Source organism: Lonchura striata, chromosome 3 (genome assembly GCF_050655825.1).
Source record: "Lonchura striata isolate lonStrDom1 chromosome 3, ASM5065582v1, whole genome shotgun sequence".
In the NCBI taxonomy this organism is placed as follows: Eukaryota; Metazoa; Chordata; class Aves; order Passeriformes; family Estrildidae; genus Lonchura; species Lonchura striata.
Genome location: NC_140705.1, coordinates 3,944,938 through 3,954,410, shown reverse-complemented (window position 1 = coordinate 3,954,410; position 9,473 = coordinate 3,944,938). Strand labels below are relative to the sequence as shown.

At 53.1% G+C, this 9,473-nt stretch overlaps 2 protein-coding genes across 8 annotated transcripts; both read left to right on the top strand.

Moving 5' to 3' along the window:
* The first annotated feature begins 743 nt into the window (after window positions 1–743).
* On the top strand, window positions 744–1,981 carry LOC144246020 (gallinacin-5-like). 2 transcript variants are annotated; one of them, XM_077781814.2, is made up of 3 exons: window positions 744–797; window positions 889–975; window positions 1,551–1,681. In XM_077781814.2, exons 2-3 carry the CDS (start codon window positions 918–920, stop codon window positions 1,679–1,681), a joined length of 189 nt encoding a protein of 62 aa, XP_077637940.1. In that variant the 5' UTR covers window positions 744–797; window positions 889–917. The 2 variants fall into 2 exon arrangements, with proteins under 2 accessions (XP_077637940.1, XP_085430525.1); XM_085574399.1 differs by lacking the exon at window positions 744–797 and adding an exon at window positions 1,781–1,981 and having other exon boundaries at window positions 891–975; window positions 1,551–1,677.
* On the top strand, window positions 1,796–6,069 carry LOC146767778 (spheniscin-1-like). 6 transcript variants are annotated; one of them, XM_085574393.1, is made up of 4 exons: window positions 1,796–1,987; window positions 4,818–4,908; window positions 5,352–5,456; window positions 5,982–6,069. In XM_085574393.1, the coding sequence occupies exons 1-3, from the start codon at window positions 1,796–1,798 to the stop codon at window positions 5,453–5,455; spliced, it is 387 nt and encodes a 128-aa protein (XP_085430519.1). In that variant the 3' UTR covers window position 5,456; window positions 5,982–6,069. The 6 variants fall into 6 exon arrangements, with proteins under 6 accessions (XP_085430519.1, XP_085430520.1, XP_085430517.1 ...); XM_085574394.1 differs by lacking the exon at window positions 5,982–6,069 and adding an exon at window positions 5,569–5,975 and having other exon boundaries at window positions 4,821–4,908; XM_085574391.1 differs by lacking the exon at window positions 5,982–6,069 and adding an exon at window positions 5,569–5,975.
* Window positions 6,070–9,473: the final 3,404 nt, after the last annotated feature.

Genomic DNA, 9,473 nt, shown 5'->3' with positions numbered 1-9,473 from the left:
GTTTGGATCAAAGGCATATTCACGTATTGCCCAGAGGAACGGTGGCTGCCCCATCCCTGGAAGTGTTCAAAAACCTGTTGGGTGGGGCTTGGAGCACCTACTGGAAGGCATCCCTGCCCATGGCAGCTGTCTGGAAACTCCTGGTCCCTTCCAAACCAATTCACTGTGTGATTCCACAATTCATGGGACTGCTCAGTGAGCACAGGATTGTGTTTTTAGCATCCATCCCCACACATGCAACGCTTGATGAAACTGCAGCAAGGCTGAAAACATTTATGAAGATGCTCCATCAAACAGCAAAGGGTTACACGCAGCAAACTGCACCAAACAAAGCCACAATTAAAGCTTGTCCTTCCTAGAGCTGCTGTTTGGACGGGGATGTCATCCCAAGTGGCGTCTTCCCGGTTATTTTCAAGCGAAGCATAGAGAGCGCGCTTCCCGCGGGGGGAGGAGGACAGAGCTCCTTTGTGTGCTGAAAGCTGAGTGTTTGCCAAGGCCCAACCAACAGGGATCTGTGTGTGTGTCCCCAGAGGTGTCCAGCAAACCACAGCAGCCCTTACGCAAGGCGGGATGACACAAGATCCTGGGCTGGAGGCCTGGGAATCCTTCTCAGGTGTCAGATGAGGAAAGCTCTGCTTGTTTGCCGAGGGAAGGAAGAGAAAAAGGAGCTTAGGAGCTGGACATTTTGAGGACTCAGCCATCCCAAGGGATATTGTGCCACGTAGAGAGACCAAACTGCTGCTGCTGGTGCCAGGAAGGACTCCCGGGCTGCCGAGTGCATCCTCCCACAGTGACCGGTCACATCCCCTCTCCTCGGGTCTGTCCCTTCGCAGGTGCTGCAGGAAGGGACCCTCCCACTCACCTCTGCCTCCTTTCTCTTCTCCCCAGAGCTGCGACTCTGCTGGTGACTCCCAGGCATGCGGATCCTGCCTGTCCTCTGTGCTCTGCTCCTCCTGATGCTCCAGGGAGTGACAGGTAAGAAATGTGGAGGCTTTTTTTGTCCTCTGTCGGTGTTTTTTAGGGAGGATTTGCTGCCTGAGACGATGAGCTACATGTGAGTTTTCCTGGTGGCTGTGCCATCCCCGCCGGGGCCCCTCTGACCCCACACCTTTAAGGAAAGACTCCAGCTGCAGGTTCTGCTGTTGGGACCAGAGCTGGGGCATTGTATTAAAGCTCTCATCCCTCCAAAACTGGGATTTGACCCCTCTCCATGCCTCCTGACCCTTGCATTTCCGAGTCAGCAGTACTGGGCACAGCAGCCCTGCTGGAGAGGAGGAGGAGGAGAAGCGGGGAGGAAGGGAAATCTTTCTGCTTGTACCCTTGGAGTTCTCCCTTGTTCCAGGAAGGAGGCAGCAGGCGATGGTGATGTTTCCCAGAGCCTGCTTAGGGGTGTAGTGACTGTCTCCCAGCCAAGTGCCATGAACTCACCTGGATTTCTGCTCAGCAGTTGTGGCTGGGGACAAGCAGGGCTGGGCTAACGCTGGCCGCGCAGGGACCAGCGGCTGGGCTCAGCATCTCGGCTGAAAGTCTCCTCTCCCCGTGCCCTGCAGGGCTGGCCCCGGTTCGAGCATCAGCCCAGGACTGCGAGCGCCGCGGGGGATTCTGCTCCCACCGCTCCTGCCCGCCGGGGATCGGCCGCATCGGGCTCTGCTCCGAGCAGGAATTCTGCTGTCGGATGTGAGTTCAGGGCTGCCTGCTGGGCAAAAAACGGGGATTGTCCGGCCCAAGAGACATTGCTGCCCTGGCTGGGACAGGCAGTGCCAGACCTTTCCTCTCGCAGGCGCTGGTATCCCTGATGGGCTCCTGGATCCCGAGCAGGACACCAGCCGTGCCCTCGCTGCCTGGTCCGGACGATGCTGCCCGGAGGCACCAAGCCAGGGGCAGCAGCAACCCCGCACAGCCACACCTGGATCCCACGGGAATCCCATCCCGCAGTGTCCCCAATACAAGGTGGTGGTCATCCCCACTGCCGAGATGTGTATCCTGGGTGTGCATCTCTTTCTTCTGCATGTTGGGAAGGGCAGAGAGGATAGGGTGAATTCCTGATGGACACAGACACACAATCACTGTCCCACCATCTACCCTCTCTCCATGCTGGCCTCAGCCACACCAGCATCTCCCCCCATGGTGGGAGGAGGGACACAGGTGACACTCACAGGGACCTCAAAGCCAACATTTTGGCTCACAAGGGGACCCCAGCACCTCTTACACAGGGATGGAGGGGTGGCTGTCACCACCCTAATTTCAGTGGGGACCTGCTGGTTGTCCACTGGCTCCCAGGATGGGTCAGGAGTCCTCGTGGGGCTGTTCCATGGGACACACACTGCCTTGGTGTCCTTGGGTCCATCCCCAGCTGTGGGGCCTGGGTGTGGGGCACCAGGGGGTGTTGTGGGGTCCAGGTGGGGGGTGGGAATAAGTCATTCTGCTCCAGAGAAAATAGGGACTGATGGCTGTGCCATGGGGCTTCTCAGGAGCTTGGGATTGAGTTGGGGGTCAGTGCTGGGGGGGTTTCAAGGCCTGGGGCTGGGGGCTCAGTTAGGAGCCTAGGTGGGTCATTGTGGATGACTGGCGTGGCAGATTTGGGATGCTCAGCTCAGGGGTGCCATGGGGGTGGCCCCTGCACTGCCATGGGGCAGTGACCATGGGAATGTGGGGACAGGGGACACCCACTGCTTTCCTCCGTGGAGCAGGGCAGCCTCTCCAGGGGTATTGGGCATTGCTGTGGGTACAGAGAATGTCAGATCAGGGTTCCAGCTGTGGGTCCTAGTCTGGGTCTCGATCAGCAATGCCATGCTGCAGCTTTGATGGGGTCAAGCACCAAGATTCCCAGGTCAGAGCAGCTTCCCAGGGCAGGGCTGGCCCCAGCCATGGCCTCCCTGCAGTGGGGATTGTAGAAGTCATTTCCACACCAGAAGCAGCAATCCCTGACTGTGCTGGCTCTGGGCTGGTCCTGAGTCTGATTCCAAACCTCCAGGACTGAGGATATTCCAAGGCCCCAGCAATGGACATCCAATCCTACTTCTACAGATTGATGCTCAAGGGATGTCCCCATCATGCATCAAGGCCAGGCTGGATGGGGCTTGGAGCATCCTGGAATAGTGGAAGGTGTCCCTGCCTATGGCAGAGCTTGGAATAAGATGAATTCTAAAGTTCCTTCTGACCCAAACCATTCCATGATTCCATGCATCTTTCTGAGGGACGACACCAGACCCTGTGTCCCTGATGTATCCAGCCTCAGTTCCCATTCTCCTCTGCAGGATCCACCTCCAAGAGCTTTGGTCTCTCTGAGCAATGGACCAGCACCCTGGGGACACAGCACAGACAAACTCTTTGTACAAAAAAGGGTTACAAATAAAGTCTACTAGGCATGATGTAGGGCATGACCAGCAGCCATGGATATATTGCTTCTTTATCTCTCATGATCTTTGCTCCATGAGCCACCTTGATCTTTATCTTTCTGAAATACCACAGAATTCCTATAAATCCAAAAACTCTCCTGATCAAGTCCACACCTCTAAGGCCTTATAAGACCCTATTCACCTTCCTTCACTAATCTCCCATAGATTGAACATTTTTATAAGGCCCTGTTCACCTTCCTTCATTAATCTCCCATAGATTGCACATTGTTATGCAGCGTTTTGCTGCTGTTGAACCACATTTGTGGATTTTGTACCAATAGGGCAGTTTCAGAAGCAGTGGATTCAGACAGAATGAGGTGAGGTGTGGTCTCCCTTGACTGCATTTCTTCTTTGCACTGCTTGAATATTTGAATAGACATCAGAAAGGCATCCTTAGGCTTATCACTTCCTGGCAGGTGGAATGCAAGTCACCTTGGCAAGGATGAAGGTGTTCTTGTGATGCTAAAAGAGAAGGAAACCAAAATTTTTTTAATATTTCTTTGTGTCACACAGCACCAGCTCCCTAAGCAAACTGACAGGACAGGAAGAGACAGATATTTTATGAAAGAATTTCAGAATAGTTTGGGGAAGAAGGGCCTTTTAAGGTCATCCAGTTCCAACCTCCACCATAATCAGGGACACCTTCCATTATCCCAGATTGCTCCAAGCCCCATCCAACCTGGCCTTGGACACTTCCAGAGATGAGGCAGCAGCCTCTGGGCAACCTGTGCCAGGGCCTCACTACCCTCATAGGAGAAATTGGTTGGGACTGGTTCCCACTTCTGCCTGCACCCACCATCCTGTTTTGTCCATCCCAGGCAGTTCATGCCATGCCACCACAGCCTGGGTGCCTCTGTCTGTGGGTGTCAGAAGAGGTGTTGCATGAGGACAATGTGACATTGATTGCAACAGCCCCAGGAGGCACCTCAGCCTCTGCTGTTGCATCGGAGAGGGATAAGGAGAAGCCCCAGCATCCCCACATGGATGGGTGGCTTTCTGATTGGCCAAAGGGAGAATTGTCAGCAAAAATCAGTGAATGTCCCTATGGCTTGCAACAATATAAAATCAGAGTGTCTTGGCCAAAAAAGTGCTCCTTGAACCCAAGGGCTGCTGGACACAGTGATTCTTGTTGGGTTTGTTGCTGCCTGAACACCAAGACTGTTATCAGGTAGGTGACTGTGGGGTCTCCTGGAGAAGGATCAGATGAGGTAATGGATTTCCCAGAGACTGAAACATCATTAAATGCTCTTGAGGTAGGCAGGGTGGCACAGAACTAAGAATTGTTTTTAAGAGGAAAGTAGAGGAGACATAATCTCCTGTGTCTGGAAGCAGCCCCTCTGCAGTTTGGTGAACCACAGGGCCCAGCCTCCTGCCCCACCAGGGGTCCTGCATGTCCCCATTGCCTTGGTGTTCCCACAGCAGCTCTGTGAAGACCCAGGAGAGGCAGCAGCCATGAAGATCCTGTTCCTGCTCTTCCCCCTGATCCTCCTGCTGGTCCAGGGTGCTGCAGGTGAGAGGCAAAGTGGGGAGATGGGGAGAGGTGTGATCCTCCACTACTGGGGTTTTCTATGTCCTGGGAAGTGACATCTTTAGTGGGAGTGGTGCAAAGGTAAGGGGGCATTGAGGAGAAAGGGGTTTCTCCAGTGACAGTTCTATAGGACACAGACTTGGGGTGGAAAAAGCCCATGGAAATAGAATCCTGGCTTCTTTGGTGGGTCAGGAAGGAGTCTTGGTTTCAGGCTTCCACCTTGCACTCAGCTGTTCTTCTTTAGGTGTCTCTGAATGTTCTTTTGCCCTGTGTGTGATCTTTGCTGTGGGGAGGTTGGAGCTGAATCCATCCATTGGCCAGAAATGCACAAGCACCATTAGTCTTTTGCAACCAAACACTGCTCTCACAGATGATTGCTTTAATTGTTCTGTATGTTTCTTTCCCCATGGAAACCTAAAATGCAGCTGGATGCAGGCAAAGAGGGGGATACTGCATATATAGGAGATGCAACTTCCCTGTGAGACCCATTGGAAGATGCACACTGTACAGAGTGTGCTGCAAGAGATAAGGTCTGGAATCCTACCTGAGGACAGAGTTCCCTCTTTTGTCCACAATGAAATATGTAGCAAATTTATTTCCTGTGAATGTCTCCTACATAATCTTCTTATCTATTCCTTGTAGGAGAGATGCCCAAGAAGGGAGCGAAAAGCCCTTGTGTGTTTTGGAGATGCCCTGACAGCCCTGACAGTGGAGTTGCAGCAGCCCCAGTTCAGTCAGGGCCTCCTCACTCTGCCAGTCCCAGGGGGCTCATTCAGACTCTACAGAGGAGTCACCAAAGCCACCAAAGAGGGAAACATTCCCTGACCTTGGGTAGCACCGAGGTCATGATCCAGGTCTTGCTGCATCTGCACAGACCTGGAGCCAGGGCTGCCAGCACTGAGATACCCCAGGCCCAACCTGTCTGCACTAAGGACTGCACCTCAGCTCCCCTGAGCCTGACTCTGCTGCACCTCACCCTGGGCATTGCAGGGCAGCGGAGAGAGTGGCAGGGAATGTTACACCTGGTGATGTGCTTGTATGCTTTCTTTTTGCAGAAGGTGGGGTTAAGACCCTGAAATTCCCAAGCAGGACATACCCCTCGCTTCTGGCTGCTGGACCTATGTGGCTCCTGGACCCATCTGGCTCCTGGACCCATCTGCTGATGTCCCCATCTGCTGATGTCCCCATCTGCTGATGTCCCCTCCCGTTGCTGCCGGTGCCGTGCCCAGCTGGGCTGACAGCAGCAGTGGCAGCTGCTCCTGCTGGCTGCTGCTGGGCTGGAGCCCTGTGGTGCCAGCCCCGCTGTCTTTGGGGCAGGGGCTGCTTTTCCCGGCTTGAATAAAGACGAGCACTTGGGCATTGCAGGGCTGGGCCGTGTGTGCGTGTCCTGCTGCTGGAGGGCTGCTGTGCCTCTGCCTCTGGGGCTGGCCCTGCCTTGGTGGCAGCAGAAGGCCCTGGGGATGGTGCTGGGGCTGAGCAGCGCGTGTGTCCCTGGGGATGCTCCTGCCTGGCCCTGCTTTGGGGACGCTGAGCCCGGCAGTGCCTGCTGGGCCAGCCTGGGTGGGGTGTGTGTGGTGGAGCTGACTGCAGATGCCGCCGTTGGGGGAACAGGATCCTTATCCTGCTGTTTATAGGCCCAGGTACCATTCTTTTCTCTGGAATCTTCTCCCATGCCAGAAGAACATGGACTGGGAACTGTGGACATAGTGGCAAAGCCTCCTCCCTAAAATAACCTCAGCTTTGTTACGCAGTGCCAGCTCCAGTCTGTTGCGGTGACATTTTATGCTTTACCCCAGAACCCCGGTTTATCACTTGAAGGTGTGCTCCCAGGTGTGTTAATCACTCCTGTTTTCCCCACCCTGACTCCTGCCAGCACTGTCTGTCACTCCTGGTGTTCCAGAAGTGCGTTGAGTGCTTGGGCAGATTCAAAAGTTGCCCTCCAGCCCCAGGGGGCTTTGGGCCATCCAGATGTCCTTTGTCCCCTGAGACCTGCTCTCGTACCTGGTTGGTAGCTCTCTCTCCCTTCCCCCGTCCCCTCCCCCAGATAAAATAGAGGGGAACCCCGCAATCCGAGAGTTCTGATGGAGCAGTGACAGGATTCAGAGCTCTGCTTGGAGATGCTGCTACATTCAGAGGCCTGCGGGCCAGCATAAAAACTCTGGATTAAATCCTCCATCAGAACAGACTCCTTTCCTTCACCATAGCCTTAAAAGCCTCTCCGACAGCGGGAAACCTGAGGAGCAGACCCCTTGAGAGGGAAGCTCCTTCCGCCACACCTTGAGTTCCAGCTTGCTTGGACTTGTCCTCATGTGCCCAGCTGTAACATCCAGCTAGCCAAAAGTGTCTCTGGGTTGAAAAACCACAGTTGCTGCCATTTAGTTCAGCAGCAGGGGCCAGACAAACCAGTCTCGTGCATTCCCGATGTTGGTAACTTCAATACCAGTCCCAGCTGCAAAAGCTGCAGCAGGAGCCTTTCCTTAAAGGAATGGTAGTGAAGAACCTCAGGGAGCATGGCACTGCCACCAGGAAAACTCCCATGTGACTCATGAGCTTGATAGGTATATAAAAAATACCTGAACCAAAAGGTTTACTCTGCTTTCTTTCATTTGCATCTTGTCTGTGTGGAATACTCAGTATCCACAGTACAGCTTTGTGGATGCTGAGAGAGAGAAATGGGTTGTTTCCTAGGCATCATTCTGGATAAAGATGTGAGAAGCTCAGAGAAAAAACTTAAAACTATTCTTAATCCGAAGTTTCTGCACCTGGTGTTTGTGACCATGTGGAGTATGCTATGGAAACATGTTTACCAAAGGGTGGTCTCTTAATTAGCCAATGGTGATGGTGTGTTGATTAAAGGATTAATCAGGTCCACCTGTATCAGAATACAGTATAAAAAATAATGGGTTCCTAATAAAATTCTTATTAGCCTTCAAGAGACCTAGAGTCTATTTGTCACTTCTTTACCCATTCCTGAGTCAGTGGCGCCATAGCTTCACCACAACATCACTTAAATCCTCCATCTCTCTGTACATTAAATTCATTTTTATATTGTCTTCTGCCACTTGCAGCATCAGGAAGGAGAGAGCACAGATGCCAGGCTGGAGACACCAGTAGCCCAAAAGTTCCTTTTCCTGTTTCTCCTCCTGCACCAGAGAAAAGGAGGCTTCCATTTCCTCTTCTGACACCTCTGACAAGGACTCCCAACCCAGGGCCTTTTGTCATCCTACCTTGTGTAAGGACCCTGTGGTGCTGTGGTTTGCTGGACACATCCAGGGACACAGGGACACATGCAGGGACACAGGAACACAGACCCTGCTCCTTGGAAACCAGCACTGACCTGCTCCTCTGGCACAGAGTGGAACCTTTTCAGATTCCCTGCAAAAAACCCCTCCCAGTTAACCCACCATCACAAATGGGTGCAGGTGGTGGCTCTGCTTCTGCTGAGCATGCAGAATCCCCCTCCCATATTTTTTATGATTGCCACCTTGTCACTGTGAATTCAAATCTCAGGATTGTGAACCAGAAAAGACCAAGATGTTCCATTTGCCAAATCCCCAGCACCTCACCCCTTGTAGTTTGGGGGGACCACATGGCTCTGCCAAGCACCTGGAGAGGAAGCTGCCAAATTGGACACCTGGCACAGACTCTCCTGCCTGGCAAGGACTGTCACTTCTCCCAGTGGCATGGCTGGCATCAACCTCACTGGATTCACAAGTGATGGCTGCATCCAGCTTGTATTTCTTCACCTTGGTTGGCACTAGAAGGAGGCACAGTTTTGTTGGATCACCTGGTTTACAGAATTTGACATCTATCCTGGTGTTGCTCTCATTTTATCAGAAAAGACACAAGAGGGAATCCTGCTTATATCTCTGACGTGGCAGGTGCACAGACCTGTTGTCTAATAAGATGTTCTTGCAGTGTCTAAAATAATTTTCCATATTCTGTGAGTTTTGCACATCCCACACCAATTGGTTCTTCAATCAGAGGGGAAGAGACATAGGAAAAGAAGAGGAGAAGAGGGAATGGTTTCAATCAAACAGGGGGCAGGGTGAGGCAGGATGTTGGGAAGAAATCTTTCCCTATGAGGGTGGACAGGCCCTGGCACAGGGTGCAGAGAGAAGCTGTGGCTGTGGCATCACTGCAACTGTCCAAGGCCAGGTTGGATGGGATTTGGAGCAACCTGGGATAGTGGAAACTGTCCCTGCCAATGTCAGGAGGGGGAAAGAGATGAACTTTCAGGTTTCTTCAAATTAAAACCATTACAGAGTTGATCCTGTAAGCCTATGCAAGAAGGATTCAGCTTCCCTGGTACTGGCCTGGTGTCTTTGCTCACACCCACCAGCTCCTGTGCTCATCCCAAAGATTTCCCTGCTGGCCCTCCAGCCCGTTGCCGCTGTGCCTTGGGTGTCACAAGAGGTGTTGCGTGGGGACAACGGTGACATTGATTGCAACAGCTCCAGGAGGCACCTCAGCCTCTGGCCCTGCAGCAGGGAGGGACCAGGGGCAGCCCCAGCACCCCACAGCCATGGGGCACTCCCGGGTTGGCC

Bases quoted from the DNA above. Each gene is read 5' to 3' on its own strand.
- LOC144246020 (XM_085574399.1), top strand. From the start codon at position 918: ATGCGGATCCTGCCTGTCCTCTGTGCTCTGCTCCTCCTGATGCTCCAG. The intron at 976-1,550 runs GTAAGAAATGTG...CGTGCCCTGCAG, and splicing joins GATGCTCCAGGGAGTGACAG to GGCTGGCCCCGGTTCGAGCA.
- LOC146767778 (XM_085574393.1), top strand. From the start codon at position 1,796: ATGGGCTCCTGGATCCCGAGCAGGACACCAGCCGTGCCCTCGCTGCCT. The intron at 1,988-4,817 runs GTGTGCATCTCT...GTGTTCCCACAG, and splicing joins TGCCGAGATGTGTATCCTGG to CAGCTCTGTGAAGACCCAGG. The intron at 4,909-5,351 runs GTGAGAGGCAAA...CCTAAAATGCAG, and splicing joins GCTGGTCCAGGGTGCTGCAG to CTGGATGCAGGCAAAGAGGG.